Source organism: Oryzias latipes, chromosome 6 (assembly GCF_053564925.1).
Source record: "Oryzias latipes strain Hd-rR chromosome 6, Olatipes_Hd-rR_3.1".
Classification (NCBI taxonomy): Eukaryota; Metazoa; Chordata; class Actinopteri; order Beloniformes; family Adrianichthyidae; genus Oryzias; species Oryzias latipes.
Window position 1 is genome coordinate 33532209 of NC_136242.1, and position 23227 is coordinate 33555435.

The 23227-nt window shown below is 43.6% G+C and overlaps 1 protein-coding gene across 5 annotated transcripts in view; it reads right to left on the reverse strand.

Moving 5' to 3' along the window:
• The window catches only part of srgap1a (SLIT-ROBO Rho GTPase activating protein 1a), a 73380-nt gene that overhangs the window by 21660 nt on the left and 28493 nt on the right, over positions 1-23227 (reverse strand). For all 5 annotated transcript variants that reach the window (XM_023956102.2, XM_078949104.1, XM_023956101.2 and 2 more), the window contains exons 3-8: positions 20978-21140; positions 13843-13905; positions 8255-8434; positions 6896-7024; positions 4384-4605; positions 3916-4017 (exon numbers count right to left, since the gene is read on the reverse strand). In XM_023956102.2, the coding sequence (XP_023811870.1) occupies positions 3916-4017; positions 4384-4605; positions 6896-7024; positions 8255-8434; positions 13843-13905; positions 20978-21140 (859 nt within the window). The remainder of the gene's footprint in view (positions 1-3915; positions 4018-4383; positions 4606-6895; positions 7025-8254; positions 8435-13842; positions 13906-20977; positions 21141-23227) is intronic.

Here is a 23227-nt window from a genome sequence, read left to right on the forward strand (position 1 = left end):
AAAGTCCAGGTCCTAGTATATTCTAATCTATTTTAAAGCATTTCTAGTGGTTTTGGATCTATGTCTGCAGGTGGATGCATCTGAACGGGGCGGAGCTTGGAGCTTGTGACCCGCCCAGTAAATTTTCTAAACTTCAAACTTTATTGATTTGTATAGCGCCTTTCATTTTGGTTAAAAACACAAAGCGCTTCTATGTCCCAAATGCGATCTTTTTCATCTGCTCCTGTTTCACAATGATTTTAATAAAGACATTTTTTTAAATCATTTTCTTTATAAATGTTTTTTAAAAGAAAAACATGTTTTATCAGAGTGGGTCTTAAAAGTGACACATTTATTTTATTACCAAATCTTTGAGTTTTTATCTGTTAAGCTGATTCTGATCTCCTGGTCTAAATAAAAGTAGAAAAGATGATTTTAAATATAAATTATTTTTATGTTCATACATCCAGTAAAAGTACAACAACCGTTTAAACATAATAAAAATGTTTCCTCCTGACGCGGTTCGCTGATTTTTTTGCCTTGTGTTCTCCATCCGGATTGGCTGCAGACTTTTGTCCATCAAGCTCCTCTGTGCAGAATCAGTACAGATCGCGTTTAGCTTGCGAAATAAAACTGAATTGAATCCAAAGATGGTCTTTGATTTCATTCAGTGAAACTGAGGTTTGAACTAAGAATTCAATTAGGAGAGAAAAGTGTAGAAAGTGTGTAGCGAGGAGCTTTACCGCCTTAAAACGTAATAATTGTAAAAGAATAAAGCGGACTACTTTGCGGGTTTGTGTATTGCAGGTTATTTTTAGAATGTGACTCCAACTGTTCTCTAAACGGTGAGAATTGTGTTTTGATCTGTGATTTGATGATCTTTGTGAATCAAATCGCCGCCTAGGTAACCATTCACAGCTTCAACAGTCCTCGTTTCCAACAGGAGGAACTCGATTCTTGGGGTTGAACCGTTTGAGTCGAAAATAACCTCCAACATCCATCCCACCCACAACATGAACATGGGGTCAGGAGAGACCCGTCTCCCAACGGCCCCTGCAGCATCCGTCATCGCCTCTCAGGATTTAAACCAAGCGTGCAGCAAGCGAGTGACCTGCAGACCGTCAAGCTGCTTTGATGTGCCTTCCTGATACGCATCCAGAGGAAAACAAACACTCCCAGCACAGGAGACAGGATTGGATTTCAGAGTTCAGCGTGAAACATCTGGAGAATGACGGCCGCCGAGTTTGATATCTGATGAGGAAGAAGATGAGAATTCTGCGCCATGAGAGGGGAAATGAGATCCAAATCAGAACAATATGACAAACTTTGTTGAATACAGAAGTAATTGGAGAGTTGAAGCTAGAAATGAGCGGCTCCCGCATGAGAGTCTGAGGTTCAGATGCTTTTCTCTGCAAACCTAGACTTCTGCGCGTGTTTTTGTTCGTCACGTCTCCGGTGTCAGAGAGGTTGGAGGAAGCAGCTGCGCTTTTATGAAGCTACATCCCACAGCCTTTCCTGCCTGCATGAAATCCCGCCGCCTCCGACGGTGGGACTCGCCGGTCATCGCGGCGTTCAGAAAGTTCATTTTTCAAGGCCGTTTTTCTGCACCGGAGGCCATCTGTTGATGTGAGAACGAGTGTCCTCCAGTCCTGATCCATGAGGACATCCGCTTCAGCACAGCAGACAAGGGCCATGCACGCACACACACACACACACACACACACACACACACCCACCCACCCACCCACCCACCCACCCACCCACCCACCCACCCACCCACCCACGCACACACACACACACACACACACCAGCACACTAGAGGCTGATAGGAAATCTTGCTGACAGCGCAATCGCTTTGGTGCACGCTGACATCAGAACCACCAAGACATCAGCGCCAGCCGAGCCCAGGCCTTCAATATTTCATATTTTATTCATTTATTTTCCAAATTTCGGTTTTAGTTTAAAAACAACTGTTCATTTATTAATAAAAATACATTTTAAGAAGTAATAATTCTATTCAATAACAGCAGGCAACCAGCTGTATTTACTTCAGTGTGTGAAAGACACAAACATTTCCAAACTGCCGAATAAAACTGAACTATTTCATTATGAATCTGAAAAAAAGTCTATTTCACTCCATGAATGTTAGAGCTCAAAAACATCTGTAAAGACCCTCAAAGGATGAAAATACCAGAAAAAATCAGCACAAATATCCAACCAAAGATAAAATCAAAAACTGCAAACGCATCTTATTTTCAAACCTCTTAAGATGACGGCAGAAAGCCTGAAGCTGTAAATTAAATGTTTGACATTTTCCTTGGAACTGTGGGACATTTCTAATGAGAAATGTTAAACGATTACTGGCAGCACTTTCCTAAATTCACTCAGAGGTTTTATTCTCTTTAGCCCCTAAAATTTCCGATCAAAACACAATAATTCTTTAGTATAAACTTTAAATGGAACCATAATATTATAGTTCTTTGAATATTATTTATGTAAAACGTCGTGTTTTCTGTTTAATCCAACAGAAAATCCTGCAGTAAAATTTAAGCTTCGAAGAATTCAACATTCAATAAAATTATAATCTAGATGAAAAAAATAAAGCAGCTTCACTCAACCTCACACAGCCGCTACGTATTTTTAACGCATTTCCCCGTATGAAATGCCAGTCTCTCGTGATCCATGCGTGACACACGTCATCCATACGTTTCTTGCATTTGTCGATGTGCGTCGAGGGTTTTGGCCGACGGGTCTTTACGTGAATTCGGTTTGGAGCTGTTCAACATTTTTGGTTGGTTAAGAATTACGCGGTTTATACATATATTTTACTTAGTTTTATTTTGCACTTATTACGTAAATCTTACGCAATTGTGTGTGATTCTTGTGTATTCCGTGACCGTTCCATGTATATACCCCCGATGTATAACTGTTTTATCACGTAAACGGCGTTCATATCACGATAAATTACATAACTGATGCACGAATCACTAACGAATTGCATATAAACACGCAATAATCACACATGGTTCATGTCCTACTTTACTTTACGTGCTCTTTGTTAATTCGTACTTCGTCCATGGTTTTAACGTGGTTCATTCGTGACGCATCTGTGAAGACTTCGAGTAAAGACCACGACTTTTCGTACTTTTTTGACCATCCGTGGGTTATAAACAAATTGTACATAGTGGCTGTGTGACACGACATTAGCTTTTTGGAAGAATGAATCTTAAGAAATATATATATATATATATATACACATATGTATATTAAGGTAATCTTCTTATAAACATCATTCATTTTTGTTGTTTACCTTAAAAACTATATATATACATACACACACACACACACACACACACACGCATATATTCATATATATTTATATATCTTCACCGTCGAGTACAAATAAGAATGTAAGGAGGATGTTACCGAGCAACAATTGTTGAATTTCTGTCCTTTCTGGAAGAACATCAAAAAATATTGTGAGAAATAAATAATAAAGGAGGAGATCAAATCCCTCTGAAGTGATGCTGCAGAAACCTCCAGCTTTCAGCTTCACTGACGATTTGACGCGTTCGCCACAAAGGAAACCATGAAACGGCACCGAAACGTCGGCGGAGTTCCTGAGTATTACCAAAGAACAAAAGAGGGCCGGTTCATCAGAGAAGACAGCAGAAGACAGAGAGGGGAAAGGAAGATACATGCAATACAAGGAGCACCCCCCCCCCCTCATAAACAAGCTGGAGCTTCCTGCAGAAGCGTTCAAACCGTGTGGTGCAAAAAAAAACGAGCTGGATGTCAGCGAGAAGCAGCACAGGGTTGCGTCCACAGTTTTCCAAACCAACAAGCAGCAGCAGCGAAGCAGAAGGAAGCCCCCCATCGTGCAGCACACGCCGCCCGCTGGAGCTCTGACTCAGCGGCGTCCTGGCGTTCATTTACCTCCTCGTTTTCGATCTTCAGGGTGGTCAGACGAGACTGCAGCTGCTGGAACCTCAGGTTGAGTTCCCCGTTCACGGGTGGCTGAACTGTGATCTGACACACCTGGAAGAGGGAGAAAAACCCTTTTCATTACCCAATCGCCGAACACGTCTGCTGGAACAAGGTCACTCAGGCTGCTGGGATCTGAACCAGCATCTACGGCTAAAAAAAAAAAAAAAAAAGAGGCAGGCGGCAGCAGGCAGATTAGCTGAGTGTCATCCAGACCATAAAACCGCAAACACATGCCGACATCCACGGCTGCAGGGGGTTATAGTGTCCCATCAAACCTGAGCCAAACTGAGCCTGACTTAGAAACGCTGAAGACCGCAGCAGAATGTTATGATTTGTTTAGGATTTGTTTTATTCATGAATAAATTCATGAATAAAACAAATCCTGTGAACAGGTATGATCATTACAACGCCGCATACCTGGTCCCCCATGTGAGACTGGAACTCAAACTTGGCCGGTGGGCAGAAGGCTGTGGGGTACATCTCCATGAACCTCTGCCGGTCGCTCCGCGGGTCCAGGCTGTCCACTGCATTCTCAATGATGTCCAGCCCTTCATGGCGAGACGTCTCCAGGTTGTATTCGGCCGATAAGTAGGTCCGCAGTGCCCGGTTCAGACTGGCGTGATACCCTAAATCACAGCACTGGAAGAGGAGGAACAAACCAAGAATGGATCAGATGCATCAGATGACGGTCTTCCTCCATCACTTCCAGCTGCTCTCCTGTTTCAGGACGTCTTCTGAAAATGTTTTACCCCAAACAAGATGCAAACTCCAGACCTTCATGGTTTTGGAGATACTTGCTGCTGATCACCTGGATCAGGTATATTACAGTGGGGACAGATGGAAAAGCGGCAGACCTTCAAGGCCTGGAGGCAGAACCTTTCCCTTTGGTTGGAAAATAAAGCTAGCTAAAGTCTGGTCAGTAAAGGTTAACATGGCCTTAAATGTCACAACCTCCAACAGCTGACAGGCAGGGGCGTGGCCTTTACAAGGCACAGCTATTGACTCTCTATGAAGACTGGACTGATTGAGTGTGGCGTCAACCATAGAAAACGGTTTACTTCTGGCTCCAACCAAATATAGCCAATTCGGTCGCAGATTTCTTTCATGACAAAGACGTCGCCAAGTTGGAGCCAGACGACGTCAGTAACCAGTGATTGAGTCTGTCTGAGTCATCATGCAACCACTCTCACCAATCAGGAGAGAGCTTGTTGGAGGGCCACACCCCTACCACTTGAAAGCATTTCAAATGTTGGACGTAGGCTCCACCTACTTTTATTGAGCTGTTTGATTGGTCAGTTTATAACTTGAATAACTTGATCTACAGAAAATACTATCATGAAAAAATGTGGAATATCAGGAATATATTGAAAAAAGGTATCAAAGCAAAAATCTCTCTTCTGACCAATAGAATGACCGCTTCTTACTTCCTGTTTGGAACGCCATGTGGGGTGGGGTCACTCACTCATTTACAGTCAATTGGCCCAGTGCATGGATGTTAGAACTTTCCTGAACAGACGTTTTCCAATGCTTGAGAAAATGAAAGCAGGACTTGGAAGCAAGAAGGTTCAACGCCGACCACACAAATTCAATTAAATCACACTATCTGTGTGAAATTTGTTCTCCGCATGTGAACCCCCTCCCCTGGGGGAGCAGTGAGCTGCAGACACAGCCGTGCTCGGGAACCATTTGGTGGTTTAACCCCCCCCAATCCAACCCCTTAATGCTGAATGTCAAGCAGGGAGGCATTGGGTCCCACATTTAAAGTCTTTGTTATGACTCGGTTTGAACCCACGACCTTCCAGTCTCAGGGCGGAGACTCTAACCACAAGGCCACTGAGCTGAAACTTGAGAGAATAATCCAGCCTGACTGGATCTCACTTTGCCTGTCCAAAAATATTTGTTCATTTTTATTTTTTTTTGGCTTGCGATGGTCCAAAATCACTGTCAGGTCTTTGTCAACCTTTGGGGGTAAACTGTGGTTCTCCAATCAGATCAGACAGAGGAACTGTGCTGCTGTTCAAGCAGTATTACCATATCTGAGCACTAAGAACAAAATCTGGGATTGTCTCTGAAAACAGAAACAAACACAAACTTTAATTGAATGACCTGCAAACCCAATGTCACCTTCTGCCTGCTTCTACACGTTATTTCCCACAATAAAAAGTCTTCATCTATAAATAAGCGTGTGTGTGTGTGTGTCTGCACAAGCAGAACGCTTCCCACACAATATCACTCAGTCAAACACAGACGCACACCCTGGTGGGATGTGAGGGCTTCAGAGCAAAGTGGAGTGAGCGGTAATTTCAGCACACAGCATGCCACCAAGACGACGACAAAGCATGTCCTCAGTCCTTCAGCCATGTCTGGAATATATAAACCTGAGCTGCTGCTAAAAACTCCACCTGCCTCCGTTTCCTTGGAAACAACAGTGAATGTAGTTCAGCAACATTACTTCTCTTAAAGTGATTTCCCAGGTAGCCAGTTCATAAATAAATCATGAGCGGGCTGGGAAAAGAAAAAAATAAGACAAAACAACAACAACAACCAAAAATAATCAAAAGGCTGCAGTGAACAGAGAGATGACCAACTTCTGTGATCGCAACAAAATACAATCAAACAAAAACTACATCCGAAGCCGAAAAACTAAATAAAAGTTTCCTCAATAAGCCTAAAGGGATTTTTATGTCTGCTTAATTTAGCTGATGCTCGAAAAGCTTTTAAATCTACTTCAGCTGTTTGACTGAAGATTAAATTTCTTCTCAAGGTCAGTGAGGACAACAGCATTCCTTCTTCTGCACAAAGCCAATAAAGAAACGGCATTAAATCTGTCTCTGATGCAGAACAACACTCATGCAAAGGAAGCACAGACACTCTCTGAGTGTGTGGGTGCAGGTTGAAGTCTATCACAACCAGACACTTCCATACTCACGTCTATCAGGTCGGGTAAGTCGTGGATGTAGTATTTGAAAACAGACGAATTGGTGGCCTCCAGTGTCAGCAGGTACTCGTTTCGGGCTTTGATCGACTTCAGCTTGTTCTCCAAGTACTTGGCTTGGCGCTGTTGAGAATGATAGACATAAGAAACGGAGCGAGTCGCCTTTTGACGACGTGTTCTCATCAAAGAGAAGCGACTAAAAGATTCAGAAAAACGAGGAACATCCTTCTGTTACAAACAAACTCACACACGATCTGGTAATTTACAAGGGAAGTCTTAGTGAATAAAGTTTGATTTGATTTGATTTGAACTGTCCTTACGGGTGGCTACGGCCCGTCTGCAGGTGAAAATGGTCAAATCTGAACAGGCCACCCGCAGGAAGTATCAAGTTCTTAAAGAGAACTTAGATGATGTTCATGCACATTTTTTTTTCTGCAGGCATGCTACAGGCGACAGGTCATAGTGAACTCTTAAACAACATGTAAGGGTAAGAAAAGTTGAGGTAGATGAGATGCAAGCGTGTCGTACAGATGTTATTTTTTTCAATCCTTCCCCAGACTGCACAAGGAGCCTGGAAGTGCTGTTCACATGATGCGTGGACGCTCCTTGTTGCAGCCTGACTGTTAGAAATGAGGAAATTAGACGATCAGAGTGTAGTTTGTGTGGACGTCCTACAGATGTCTCACGGGTACCTGCATATCACATGCACAACCCCGGCGTGCAGCAGTTACGCAATCAGTAGGAACCCGGTTTTTGCACCCTCCTGATGACTAGAGTGCGGTGTAAGGAACCGTACGATAAATGTGAGTAACTTCCAGTAGCGTTAGGAATATTCCACAATACATTTACTACAGCCTCAACGATGGTATGCTCTTTCATGACGTCCCTTGAGGAGGCCATACGAGCCTCAAGGGAACCAAAAGACACACCTGCGCTCCCCTTAAAATGCGCCTCTACAACCTTCCACGGACCCGGACAACCCAAGAACACTCAGAACCCGAACGGGTCAACCTTCCGTACGGGTCCATGTGACTAAGACGTTAAGATTTCCCAAAATGCATTTCTAGAAAAGTTGACACTGCTTAGCTTTTAAACATTTTCTACACACTAAATATATTGCTGGTTTATTGTGAAAATATGGAGCCTGTTAGTTTGGGTTTGTTTACAGTAGGTCCGTCTTTATTGACGTCAGACGGAAACGCGTATCAGTTTCATTTTGTGAAGCTCTACGAGGAAATTCAAATCCTAACAAATGGGAGGGGTCTCTAAAGTACTTACAAATTGTAAGTACTGCGCAGCTGCCATGAACATGGATTTTGAATTCAAGTTAAATACGTGCTCTTGATGTCTTACCTTCTCTCTCATTTTCTCGATCTTCTTCACAGAACTGCGTCTTTGGTATTTGTCCTCCATCCGCATGTTGAAAGTTGGATCCGTCCGGCCAGTCTGCTTCTCCTCCTGCTTCTCAGCCTCCTTCAGCTTGCTCTCAGCGTTGCTGCTCTCCGAGTGGTACATGTGATAGGTCTTCATGACCTGAAGACACAGATGTTTTCATTAATTCAAGGGTGACAGAATAAAATTTAAAAAAGTCACTTTCCTGTGGGGTTGAAGGTCAGAAAAATCCATCTTAATGGCCTTCGCTGACCTTTTCCGACCCCTAATTTAAGGTCCTGCCCTATGACCCAGTGATTCATCACACATTCATTCATCCCTTTAAGTCAAAGCCCAGAGCATCTGGTCTTCAGCATTTCTGTTCATCTGAATACACCATCGCCTCAAATAACAAAGAAAGAGAAACTCAGCCGGGTTTGCAGTGTGGCTTTGAAAGTTTGTTACGGGGAGAGAGGCGGCCTGTTTCCTGTCCAAGTCACCATTTATACTGTTCCTTTAAAGCGTTTACGTCTTTTTTCTGTCACTGCTTTAGAAACCGTGCTGACAGAAACTGTGGTTTAAAGTCACATCCGCGAGTACGAGTCAACAACTCAGGCTGGAGTGTGTGTGTTACTCTCTCTGCTCCACTGATGCATTAGTGGGTCATTTGTAAGCTGCAGGTAAACCACCAGAGGAAATGGTTAGATATTCTAAAGAGATGAACAATGATTAAAAATAAATTAACATGGGGGGGAAAAAACAATCTGGATTGCTTCAAGGACAGTGTGGAGTTGGGTTGTCTAAAAAATAAACAACAAAAAAACAAGTACCGTAATTAGTAATTAAATAGAATGTTATTTATGTGAATGGATTTGCGTTTGAAGCAATTTCTTGTAATATGTTAGGCAAAAAAGTTATTTTTTTGAAATTTTTACGTTTTAAATAAGTTTGTTCAGTTTAAATCACCTGTTCTGTGTAACAGTTATTTGGATTTAATGACAATTTGACAAATAAATCAATAATCTAATCTAATCAGATGGACCCGATATAATCAGACATCCATTTTCTTTCGCTTATCTATGGCCAAGTCACAGGGGCAGCAGTTTTTAAGCAGGAATGTTCAGACTTTCCTCTCCCTGGCCTCTTCCTCAAGCTCATTCGGAGAAATCCCGAGGTGTTCCCAGGTCAGTTGATAGATGTAGTATCTTCAGCGTGTCCTGATTGTTTCTAGATATCTCCACGCAGTGGGACATGACTGGAACACCTCAAACCAGAACTAAGAGACACCTCAGAGGGCATCTCTTGGAGCCACAGCAATCCGCCTGATGATCTCTTACTCCAGTCATCCCTCATTTATGAACAAGACTCCACGATACTTAAATTCCTCTACCTGTGACAGCAGGCTACCACTCACAGAGTGGAGCCTGGACTGGGCGTAACACAGTTGCTTCAGGTTTTGATCAATGACGCCAACAGGACAACATCATCTGCAAAAAGCAGAAAGGAAATCCTGTGGTACCCAAGCGACACCCTCCCTGTCCCTTGGATCAAGTGTCAGCTGCCACAGGAGTTTCACAATCCAGTCTGCCGTGGTAGGTTTCTTCTTCAGCTTGACAGCATTCCTTCCTTCCAGCATCCACCACCACTGGGTTCAGGAATTGCCTCACAACAAGCAACAGTGTCCTTATTGCCACAGCTACCAACAACTGCAGAATAAAATAAGGTGGAGAACGCGGCCTACTCTGACTCAATGTTCCCAGCGTCCCTAAGTAAAAGGGAATTAAATACTTCACTGCCCAGCAAACTCTCATAGTACATTTGGGTCTGTCAAGTCTTTTTCGTCTTCTTCCAAGCCAGCGGGTCCAACTTACCACCAAATAGTGGTTGGTGGACATCTCTGCTCCTCTCTTATCCAAGTGTCAAAGACACAGAGCCAAATGTCACCTGAAATTACTAAAACGTCTACGTTCTACCTAGAGTGTCCTGGTGCCACTTGCACTGATGGGCACACATGCATGATGGACACCACTGAGTTCTGATCACGGAGTCTGTTCCTCCCTTCCATGACTTTTCAGGTGTCAATCTCTGTGTCCACATGGGGGTTGAAGTTCCCCAAGAGGACAACGGTGTCTAGTACCCCTTTGAGAGACACCAAGAAGGCTGAGTACTTTGAACTGGTGTTTGGTCTGTTAGCTGAAACTAAAGTCAGATACATATCCATGACCAAAGGCACATAGACATGACTCTCTCATATAATGGGGGGGGGGGGGGGGAGACTCTTACTGGGAAATACTCCAGAAGCCCAACCTCTATCAAAGGAGTATTAGAGCCATGGAGGTGAGCTCTCTCGACTTTACGCGGAAAATCGAATCCCTTTCTTCCCAGAAAGGTAACACTCAGTGTCTTGAAAGCCAGATTGCATCACCAGGGACTGGGCAACCACCCAAACCATATTGTACCTACCCCTGTGGAGCTCTCCTGAATGTGGTAGGCTAGGCCCACTGTCTGAAAGTGATCCAGCGTCATCCTTTTTGGATTAGGACTGACCGGGACTCGTGGGAGGGCTACCACCAGATCACCGGCAAGCCTCAGCTCCAGTGTGGACCTTGGTGAGGCCAATCCGGAGAACATAATTGAATCTTGATGTTGTCTGCTCATAAGGGGGTTCTGAACTGCTCTTTCTCTGAATCAAATTATCATCTCTGACTATCTGCCATGGTAGACTCTCTGAGGGGGGGTTAGCTTTCATTATCCTAGCTCTTAGGATCTATCAATGGCAGTTTACAGAGGGTCAGACTGACCTGACATAGCATCCATGTAGTTGTTTGATACCATGTCCCAATGGTTGTTGTAGAATATTGTCGTAAAATCCCGTTGAACCATAAATAAAATGACAACAATAAAGTAAAATGATTTTTGAAAAAAACTAACTGCTATGTAGGGTTTGTTAAAAAAATTTAATAACCTTATAAGTAGAGATGTAAAATGACAGGGTTTAACATGAGCTGTTTTGTTTAAAGTTGCATGTTGTTTTTTATTGCAGATATTCTGTTCATGTCACCACATCATGCGTGTGCTGCATGAAGAACCAGAACAGAAAACACACTCGTACTACCAGAGGGAAGGCAGCAGTAAAAAAGACTGACAGTTTGACCGGGAATGAACCTCCTCCAGGATTTAAAAAAAAAATGGAGGCTCAGAACCTGTGTATGAAATATGCTCCTCTGCACAAAACCTCAACTTCAGCACAAACACAGGCTCACCCATCCTAGAATCTAAACACCAAACCCGCAAACACAGTTATTTCTGTGGAAGTAGAACAACAGAGCCAGTTCTTAGGCGAGGGCTAGCTTAGCAACAAGGTCAGAGATAGGTGACTGACCTTGGGGCCCATACTCCTCACTTACTGGTTTGTCGTTAGCCACAACTGTGTTTACTTTACTGCTTTTTTTAGAGAGACATTTTTAGAGACGAAGCAGGCCTGTTATTTCATTGGCGGGGGCCAGTACCGGGTTTGTGGTTGTCTGAGGCAGCGGCTACCATTTGTGTACCTTTAAGCGCGTGCAAGGAGGAGGTGGCATGGGGGCGTGACCCCCTAGAGTTTAGGGGGAGCGACACAGCCACCGACTGGAAGAGTAGCCGTAGAGTTACTGACCTGGGAGTAAGCTGCCTTTCTCTTTATCTCTCTACCTTGTATTATCATCAGTTTACCGCCCGGTTTTCCCGTGAGAAGGCTAACACCGTAACCAGTGACATTCTGCAGAGATGACATGTTCTGGGGAAACCATGAGATGCAAAATGGCAACAATTGAATAAACTCTTCATGAGCCCCTAGATTAAAGCTGCAGCTAAATTGCAACAACATCAGTAATGCATTAAACAAACTAAGGTAGAGGGGGTTGATGGTGGTTAAAGCAGTTGAATTGGATATTGATTCATGATCTAAGAGAATGCACCAGCAAGGTCAGAGCTGAACACAGATGCAGAGAGCTGTGCACAGCCACTGAACTGAATGGAAAAGCTTGAACAGAAAATGTGCAGCAGATGTGCAGCCGGTGCAGCGTGAGTGTGACAATCTGGTGAAATGTTCCGACTTTAGGTTTGTATTTAACCCTTCAACAATAGAGCCTCAGCTCCAGCGTCTACATTCTTTCGACTACCATATCTCTTCAATCGGTTAAACTATTGACATAAATCAACTGAATCTTTTGCAAAGAAAAACAGCTTTGTGTAATTATGCAACACTTTATGCCAGTAATATGTTGCATTTCAGTGGGAAGTTGATATGAAAAGCTGGTTTTCTCCACGTCAGATTTAACTGATAGAGAAAGGCGGAGCCTCAGAGATCGAGTCATCTTCCGTTTGGATTAGAAAAGAACTCAGAAAAATAACAAATATTTAATGAAGTATTGTTTCCTCCAAAAAGGCCTAAGTAAAAGAGTGTCAGGCTGAAGATAACGGTCGGCATCATTTGAACAAAAATGTTTTAAGAAATTAAGAAACAAAGTACTGCACTGAAAATTACCACTGAGTGGGAGATGATGGGTTCAGTTCCACGGTTGGGTCGTACCAAAGACCTGCCTGACTCTTTGCATTAAGGGTATAATTGGATGATTGGGGGTATTCACTATCAAATACCTGACTGTCTGACTACTATCTGGTTGATGGACAGTTCATATTGAACTGTTAAAACAAAAAAAGGGGGCAAAAAACACACCTTTTACCAAATATTGACATTGCTGTGCATAGATGTCCCTGAAAAGACAGAGTTCTCAAAAAATATCCAAATGATCTGAATTTCCCTGGAGTAAATCATCCCACATACACCTTTATGAGAACCTCGTTGTTGGACGATATCCAGATCCTCCAGAATAACCAAGTCCCCATCCTCCAAAACCCCCAGATCCCAATCTGGCCCAACATCCTGATGGGTGGGGGACTCCACGACTAGGCAGACACACGGAAGCTCCACCCTACAGACCAAGGGCCTTATCTCCTGCCTGCATCTCACCTCACCATGGGACTAACCCAGAGGGGCCATGTGGGACCAATGTGGCTTTTGTGACACACATGACCCTTGCTGCATTACCGGGTGGGGTCGGTGTTTGGTGAAGATGCAGGTTACTGCTGGGAGCCACTGGCTTTAAGTAATCCCGCCCCTGAGGCTGTCTTACAATACCGTCCCACTCTCTGGAGGGGTTACCATCTGTCGGGGACAAAATAAACACAACGACAAGACAATCTGCACTTTAGCTTGGCATTGGTGTTTCTTTACACCAATACCCACCACCACCTCATGAGGACAATGAACAAGTGCAGAAAATTGACACTGCAGGCCTTTCACATGTATCTGGAAGACTGACTGATACTCTTCAGTAACATCTCAGCAGCTGCTTTGAACAGTTAATGGACCATTTGTTGAAAAAGTTCAGTTTGCAGATCCTTCAGATAGCGGATAACCTGTCATTATTACTTGGAAAGCATTAAGCCTCGATGTATTCCAAGACCATTAATCACCATCATTCTCAATCAAGATAAACATAAGTAAAAAGGCAATGGTTAGTACTTACTGTGTAAAGCTCATTTAGGACTTTCATCAAGTCTTCCTGGAGCTGGAAAGCCATTTCCTTGCTCTGCGAAAGAAACAAAAAAATCATTGACATCAGTCACAGAATGCAAGAAATGAACATGAAGATTTTATCCAACCTGAGATTAACTTGAAAAAATGTTAACATTAAAAATGACCGGACGCTGACCCAAAACTGCAGACGCTCAGAGCAGCACATGAATCCCACTTTCTGTGAGAAAATCCCGACGTAGCCGTTCTTTCACCCAAATCATCGAACACCGCTCTGGTTTCACCGTCCACATGCTCAACACATTAACCGGCCTCCACCGTTAAGATTTCCTCCCAATATGTTAACGCAATTAGCCGCGCCACAAGGCTGACTCGGTAACACAATCTCAGCCGCATATAACTGCATTAATGCATCTCACAGTTGAGAGAAGCAGCTCAGCAGTTCTGCTGTGATGGATTTACAGAGGCTTTTTCGAGTCATTTAATTGTGCCACTTCCATACATCCTTCAGCCTGCCTACCTCATAGACTATCTCCCGCGTGATTATGAGATTATGCATCACCACAGTGAATTTCGGATCTCTCCTCTACTGTGGATCTCATGCTCCGCTACCTGGATGGTGTTACTGATTTCTCTAACCTGGTTACTCTCAGACAAATCTCATTCTGGGAGCCGCTTGCAGAAAAGCCTTCATGAGGCAGTAGGACACCTATTTTGAAGCAATTTCCCCTTTACACCAAAGAAAATCTGTGCACATTTGTCTAAAAATGTTAAAATCTTCAGATATTTATGTGCATGTTTTAATTACAATATAATTTCAGTTATTAAATATTTATAATAAAAAATGTGAAGAGACATACATGTCTTTAAAAAAATCTGGATTCAATTCATAAATTAGTTCTTTGTGTTTAGTTTTATTCATTTAAATTAGGAAAATGTTGAATCTAAACCTGTTTTGAAAAAGTTGATTTTTTAAATTTTTACAACAAAACCTGTTTCTACGATTACAAAAGATACAATAAGGTTAAACTTAGTTCTAGTTTTATTTGTTTTTATAAATTTATATCTAGTAGTTTAAAGTGGAGCCACAAGGGGGCCTAAGTCTGAGTCCCCCTGTACCGGTCCCCAGCCCGGATAAATACAGGGTTGTCACCTGTGTGATTCAGTGAATTTCTACTGTGCCGACCTCTGAAGGGAAAATGCCGAAAGGTGAACAACAATAAGTAGAAGAACTGGTGTAATTCACATGAAAACAAAAACTGTATTTATCTGTACGAACTCTAAAAGTTTCTTCTAAACTGTGAGCAGCAACAGAGCATTTGGAAAATACACAATTGGTTTGCAGGTCGCTCACAGGTGAAGTTGCACATGAGTGTGTGTGTGTGTGTGTCTGTGTGGTGGGTGGGGGGGTGTCATAAGCAGTGAACAGGCAGTAAAGAGGATTACACTTTCAGTTGCCACCTGCCAGGCTGCTGTTTAGAGTCTCGCCTCGTGACCTGGAGGATCAGAAACACCTTCCAACCCTCCACCTGAGGAGTAAACCTGTGTAACTCCATATTGATCAGGTTAACCTGACTGTAAGCCCGGATAACTGGAAGCCAGAAGAACCACACTTAAAATAAAGTAACCTTCACCTCAGTTTGTGTGTATGTATATAAATTAGTGGTAAACGGTGTATACTTGTATAGCGCTTTTGTACCTTCCTTAAAGGGCCAAAAGCTCTTTACAGTCACAGTGCCATTTACCCACACACCCTCAAATTCACACGTGTGGCGGCTCCGCTGCCGAGCACTGGCGCCAACCTTCCACCAGAGGCAGAGTGGGGTTCAGTGTCTTGCCCAAGGACACTTAGACACAGGGCTGCACGACATGATGAGCCATATTATTGATCAATATTACGATGACAATATAACTTGTGATACATGAACAAAATAAAAAAACAACCAAAAACATCATTTCCATTTCACTGCAACAGATTAATTGAAATAAGAGTCAACATAAGTTAAATTATACTCTAAATGACCCTTGTCTACATGGAGGCGAGTATCTCACATAAAAGGCGTTTGGCCAAATTAATAAATGGATTTATTTGATTCAATAAATACTTCATGCTGACATAAGATTGTTTTAGCACATTTAAGGTTACCATTTTTCGCAATATTTGCCGTCTTTTGCGATAAGCGTATTGCGCAGCTTATTAACGCAATAACTAAAAATAAATTTGTGATTTACGGCAAATGATTTCTTGCAAGGCGGGAATCAAACCTGTAATCTTCCGATCAGAGGTCGACTGCCCTACCGCTGCCGCACAGCCTCTTCATGCATGTGTTTGCCTGTGTGTGCATTTAAGTGCGTCTCTGCATGTGTTTGCATGTATATGTGTGCATGTTTAGTTGTGTGTTGGTACATGTGTGCATGTGCGCGCTTGGATACGTGTGTGTGGCGTGTTTGTGTCAGTAGAGACAGAAGTGTTCTCAGATGTGGTTTTCAGTCACATTCAGATACATTCTCAGTGTTTTAACAGAAAACTCGGCGGACTGGAACACTTTAAAGCCGGACCACATGTTGGGCCTCAGATTAGAGGCAATAAATGATGGTAACCAAACGCAGCCATACATATCCAGCCGCTGGTTTAATCTGTAGAGTTTACCCTGTCATTTTAAAGGAATCTCAGTTGTGTGTGTGTGTGTGTGTGTGTGGGGGGGGGGGGGGGGGGGGGGGGGGGGGGGTCTGTTTAACTCTAATTCATTAGAAGGATCCTACAAATGGGTTTCCCCTTTTAGCTTCCTACCATCTGTACCCAGACCACATTAAAAAGATGAAAAAGCCTGAGGAGCAGAAACCAAAGCGTTCTTCGGGGAGTGCTGGTTTCAAATTGCTGCTGACAAGAATCATGATGTAGGAGCGGCGGCGTACCCAGCAACGTTTGTGTCTGTGAGTGGTACTACGACTTGCAGTACATTTGACAGAATACTTGTAGTGCTTCTGTTAAAGCACCAGTAGATGGGTCAAAGCTTTGCTTTCTTTGTCCTGACCTGAAGAACATCTTGGTCGACTAACCTGACTAATTACTCTGCTGTTCTTGGGGTAAATTTGGAAACCGTTCCGTCTTCTATGTAGGGCACAACAGGACATGTTAGCTTTGACATCACTGACAGCAGGGCGCTGCTTATTGTTGCATTGGAAGTCTCCTAAATATTCGTCTACTTCCCAGTGGCTCAGAGAGTTGACGATTTTTCTAAAGTAAACAAAATTATCATATTTTGCAAAGTAAACGGCGCATTTTTTTATAGTTTGGCAGGGGTGCGACTTATACTAAGGAGTGTCTTATTTAGAGGGGAAAAAATGGGATCATAAATGTATTATCTTCCAGCCAACAACAGCTAGAGGGCACTGCAGGTGTGTGTATCCGTACTTGCTACCGACAGCAATGCAGAAGAAGTGCTGACCAAAACAAACAAGGAATTTGATCATTTTCCTCTAAAACTTTATGATCTTTTTCTTATTTGCATCAAGACAATACTATTTTTCCTTGAACTAATGCAGGACAGCAAGTCATCAGACCGCGTTACAGAGAGAGACGGGAGTACGGCTAAAATGCCGTCATTCAAACGCAGCACCTGCAGTACCGTAGGGGGCGATCGCCAAAGGCAAAGAAAAAGACTGAATGATCTCATGAACCCAGACATGGAGACTGACGCTTTTGCAGAGCGCTACAAAATAACTCAATGACATTAGCATCTTCCGTACATTGTGAACGAGACATACAGTCAATGTTTTTTATATAGCGATAAGGCTAAAAACTAGGCACAACACTTTTGGACAAGCATTGCGTCAAGAATTTGATGCGTGTGTCGAAAAAGAGGTAGCAGATCTAAATTTGACGTTGGATTCCGCTTGGTGGATTTGTTCAGAAATTTTGCACTTTTCTACCATAAGTGTGACTTGTATGTGGTTTTTATCTTATTTATTATGTATTTTTTGGCTCCTGCAACTTATACTCTGTCCGATTTATACTCCGGAAAATATGGTAAATAAAATTTGACCATGAATGGAAATGCTGTAGTGATGATCAGATTTGGAGCTGCTCCCTGTTTGAGTCTCTGCCTGATGATGTCTGTTTTACCGATTTTTGACAATGGTATCTCCTTTCCACTTTTACTCTGATGAGGTCAGGTGGAGTGGGTTTAAATTGGCTTAAGCAACTTTTTCTATCCATATAAATGCATACCTTAACATGAATGTATATCCATATGTTAGAAAAATGGGAAAATGTATTCCTCATTTGGATCATCAAACAGTACATTGTCAATTAAAATATGAAATAAAATCTTGTTTCTGCACTATTAGACAGTTCACCAGCAGACTGTTTATTGTATAATCTCTCCAAAATTTCACAGAGTAACAGAAAAATGTTTGTTTAAAGCTGTTCTTGTGTAAATTCTTGATATACTAAATCTTATCTACTCCTAATCCAGACTTGATTTTATCAGTCAAACATTTTCTCAGGAGACTTTCGAGATTACCAAAAAAAAAAAAAAAGTTCCTACTATAAAATCCCAAAACCACACCGATCTGACCTTTTTATCTACTGGAAAAACTCAAACCTACATATTTCCAACACAGATATGGCTGGCTGACAGCTGCCTGAGCCGAAACTGATAAAATACAGATCCAGAAAAATACAGAAAGGCTAGAGCGACTCTTCAAACCAAAAAGGATGTTTAAATCTTTAAACTAAGATCCTCTGGTGCTCCTCAAACACGTCAGGTGGAGGAAGACTCTGGAGTCTCTCCAGGTTTGTCCGTGCAGTTTAAACCTCGACAAACAAGAGTGCGTTTCTTTGATGCGAGTGTGGATGACAACAACACAGCTGTATCCTCGGTGCTGCGAGGAGGCGCAGCAGAACGTGAGGCATTTCTCTGTCGTTTGTGCCTCATTATTGAGGCTCTGCTGGGATCAAAGGCTCAGGGAGGCTTTAATTAGAGGGCGAGCTGTGACCTCCCGGCAGGCCGCCGTTCGTCTGCACAAAGTCACCTGCATCTACAAAGACGCAGCCGAGCGAGAAGATAGAATGAGGTGCCGACGTCCTGCAGATTCCACGGCAACGCTCATGCAGGTGGAGTGATGCAGCTGCAGGCAAATCAGCATTACAGTCAAATAGTTCTGGGTGGGACAGAAACACCAGATCTACCTCTGAAGGAGGTTTTACCATCTGGCTGAGAGCAAAAAGCATTTCTATCAAGACAATATGTTCCCTGCTGCTTCCTGTTTAGTCATTTCCAACACAACCAGACCAAAAAAACATCTGTTGTTCATGTAGAAAATGTGTAAAAAATGAGTCTAACTTTTAGTTTTTAAGCAGTTTGTGGCAAAATGCAGCAAAGAACAACAAAAAAATCAGTCTAGATAGCTAAAGTGACTCAAAAGCGCTCCTCTGAAGCAGGAGGAGTCCCATGGGGAGTTCTCCTGCAGCTCATAATCTGTTGGGGAGTTGTCATGTGTGCGGTGGGAGAGGCAGCGGATCGGTTTGGCTTGGGAACGATCTAAAGATGTGGTGACCATCGTTAGACCGCTTTCCTCCCGTTCAGAGAACCAAGCAGCAGCAGCTCCACTGCATCAAAGGCAGGCGGCGTTTTTTTCGGGAAGAGCGGATCGGAAAATGAGAGCCCGCCCGTGTTCACATTCGGCCCCGCGGACGCTGCTGCACAGCCATGAGGAATCTGCACTGCGTTACCGCTAAGTTCAAAGCGGAGTAACCTCCTCTTCTTCTGGACAAACAGTGGAGGGAAAGATGACTATAAATGAAACTTAACCAAAATATGAAACGGCTTGAAGGATGAAAACCTATTGGAGATCCGGAGACGCGGACTGAGGTCGCCCACTTCCTGCTTTTGGGAATTACATTAACTAATACAAATGATTTTGTCTTTAAGAGGGTCATATGACAACTGGGAATCAAACACATCATCTGCACACAAAATAATGACCCAAATGTTTCTTTTGATTTGATTCCTAAATGAGGTCATTTTTCTGACGTCATTCAGGACAGAAACAGGTTTCCTCACAGTGATGTATCTACCGTAATGGAAGTGTTGCAGAAATTAACAGTTTCAAACACGTTTCCTGTTCGGCGAGTAAAGGTTAGAGGGCTAGACGCCGAGTAAAGGTTTGCGCCAACGTAGTCGTGTTAATTAGCTCTCCTTCTTTTTCCATGCTCCTCTGCCACTGCCTGCACGCAAGGTGCACGGGCAAACGCACTACCAGAACGCCACCCCCAACGTCACGCCCGCTAACTCACATCTGTGTAGTTTGGCTGCCGGAGTTACGGACCCCTGCTGGACTTACAGCGGCAACCGCAACGTTCAATGGAAAGTGTTGATCTGGTGGTAGCGGTGCTGCTGGACACAAACTACACCGATGCTACGCTAACGAACCGTTCCGCATGTCGCCAGTTTGCTAAAGCAGGGTTCTACGACCATCTGGCTCTACGGACCGATTTTAGGTGTATTAGCAGCGTCTTCGTGTCAACAGTAAACCAGTGTCGTGGTGGCCACTGGTCGCAGGTCTGATTGAGGCTGCCACTCTCTACCAATCGCTTGGCTGGGAGGGAAGCTTTAAAAAGCTCCCAGAATCCTCTGCTCCTGAGAGGAATGTGTTTCTTCAGCCCGCCCCTCCTGTCTGCCTGGCCTTAGCCAGTGAAAGCCTCTTAGTTTATGTCCTTCCGTTACATTTAATCTTGTTTGGATTTCTGTAACAGATTTCTTGCTATAAATCCTGAGAATTTAAGATATCTCATCACCTATTCCGCCTTTGGTGTTTTGTTGGATAGTTTCTTTGATTCTTGTGTTGTGTCACCCGAATAAACGGCTGTGTGGCCAACTTTGACCCCGCCCGGTTATACATTTTTTCCTGTACGTTACATATTTTCTCCCTCCTCCCTGAAGAGAGACGTAACCGCCCATTAATTAAAAAAACCTTCGATTAAAAGGCTAAATTTAAGGAACATCATCTTCATCATTTAAAGCCAAAGGAATCCTCTCCTAAGCCCTCGTGGTTCGTCTGTCGCGTGTTTTAAACAGAGGATAAAGCTTGAACCACGTTGGGCAGGTTAGCTCCTTCCTCACCTTCTTGAGCAGCCGCGTGGAGTCCTCACTGATCTGCATGAACCTCATGATGACGTTGTTGAGGTAGATGTCGCTCAGGGTGGCGTGGTCCTTACTCTCCCTCCTCACCTGGTTCAGGAGCAGGTACCAGCAGTTGACCGGCGACAGCAGGTTCTGGTCTTTCCTGGAACAAACCAGAGAGAAAACGTTCAGAGGTCAAACATAAATTCATCTCCACAGGATTTAACAAGCAAAAACCCCTCAGCCCATAACTCCCTTAGCAGAGAAGCAGACTGACGCATCGTGAAAATATGAGCCCGTGATTTATGTGAAGCTCTTTTATAAGCAGGATGTACAAGAACACCTGAGGAGAACCAGAACCTGTCATTAAAACACAGCAGACGTCTCCTTCAGAGTCGATCAACCCATCGGCTAAAATAAGGCAGACGTGGTGAAGGACAGAAAACTCTGACATGTGACTGTTCCACATCATTTTCTACTAGAGTCCTTCAGTTAAATATGACGTTACGGAAGCCACAGGTGCTGTTTCAGACATCCTGTAGAAGTAAAAGAAGAACCAGCCAAGAACGGAAAAGGACAGTGAGGTAAATGGATAAGAATAGAGAAGGATGTAGCAGAGCTGGGATTCATTTCCTGTGGTTTGAGCTTGCTGCCTTCAACTTGCTGTCCAGGCCGGAGCGAGCTGTGGAAGCCCGGGCCGGCAGACAGATTTCCTCTGGGTTCATCTGTAACGCTCTTCTAGCCGGCAAAACTCCACGTTTCTGCTCAGGAGGCTATAAAGACCCGGGCGAAGGTCAAGTTTGGCAGGAACCATATGGAGATTCGCCTCTGCCCCCCTTCACAAAGTCGGTTTGCATATACAGGCAGCACTTGTCAACACAACAGGTGAAGCTCTGAAGCTGACCCGGCCCTGAACTTACTGTCAGCGCTGGGGGTCCATGTGCTGGAAGAGCAGAAAAGAATCAAAGGACTGACGGACACCAACGCTGAAAGGTTCTGGACAGCACGAAAACAGGACGCTGGCTGAGCGGCATAAAGGCCGAGCCGCACAAAAACATCTAACCGCATTTTTAGACGGCATGAAAAAAAAAAAGGGTTTGCAGAGAATGAGAATTCAGGGAAAAACAGAAATAAATGAAGCCCCATTGGAGCTGCATCAGCTCTTCCCATAATCCTCTGTGCATCAGAGAACGGACATATCTCCAAACCAGGATGTGTGACAGGAACAGGTTTTCCTCTGGTCACCACAAGATAGGAAACGATCTCATCAATAGTTGATGAGATTCACAAACAATCACCTTAATAATGCAAAAAACGGGGAATTCTAACCGTTTTAAATGAAGCAGGCCGGTTGGCCAAATATGTTCAAGGAACAAATATAAGAACTTATCAGTTATCGTATGTTTAGAGAGCGTGACCTAAAGCAGACTTATGTAATCAGACTGTCAGGTAATGAATAACCTGCAGACAAAAGCAACATCCTCATGGCGTCCTGCCAAATGCCTCGATGTATAAACCGTCTCGTAAAAAATAGAAAGAACGTTTTTGGGGATTCACTTTCACAAACCCTAACCACCACCACGCCTCCCCAAGCAGTCCAGGATCTGGGTTTGACAGGCAGCGAGCCATGACCCGGAAAGGCTCAAGGAAAGGAGGACCTCCATGAGGCGGGAACGCCATCATCAACTGTTCTCCTGTCGGCATGATCTTCATCCAGAGATACAATGTGGCTGCATTCAGGAGCAGCACGCTGACCAGGATGGATAATTAACACCAAACACCAAAGTCTTCAAAAGTCATTAAAGCCAAGGTCTGGTTAGTGACCAACCAACAGGGCGGTCCAGCCGCCTCAAAGGGAACCTCAGGTAAACGTTTCATTCAAAGGCTTTTTCTCAAGAAGAAAATAAACACGGCCAAAAATGAATATTGATCAAACAATCTCTCTTTTATACAAACTATGTAGTCACAATTGAATGAAATGTAGAAAGTGGGTGTGTCTGTTAGCCTGGGGGGCGGTGCTGGGAGCGCAGACTCTTCCTGGAAGGGCGGGTCTTCACTGGTCTACGTCACAACGTGTTTTCACAACGGATCAAAAATACCGCTTTTCATTGGGGCTCGGACATTCTAAAACACGAAAAAGCTCAAAAAATGGATTTTGCCTGAAAAGCTCCATCAGTCATTTGCCTGCATTCCCTCCTGCTGAATCAGGCTAAATGATTAAATCGAGAAGAGAGTCATTCGCACTTTGGT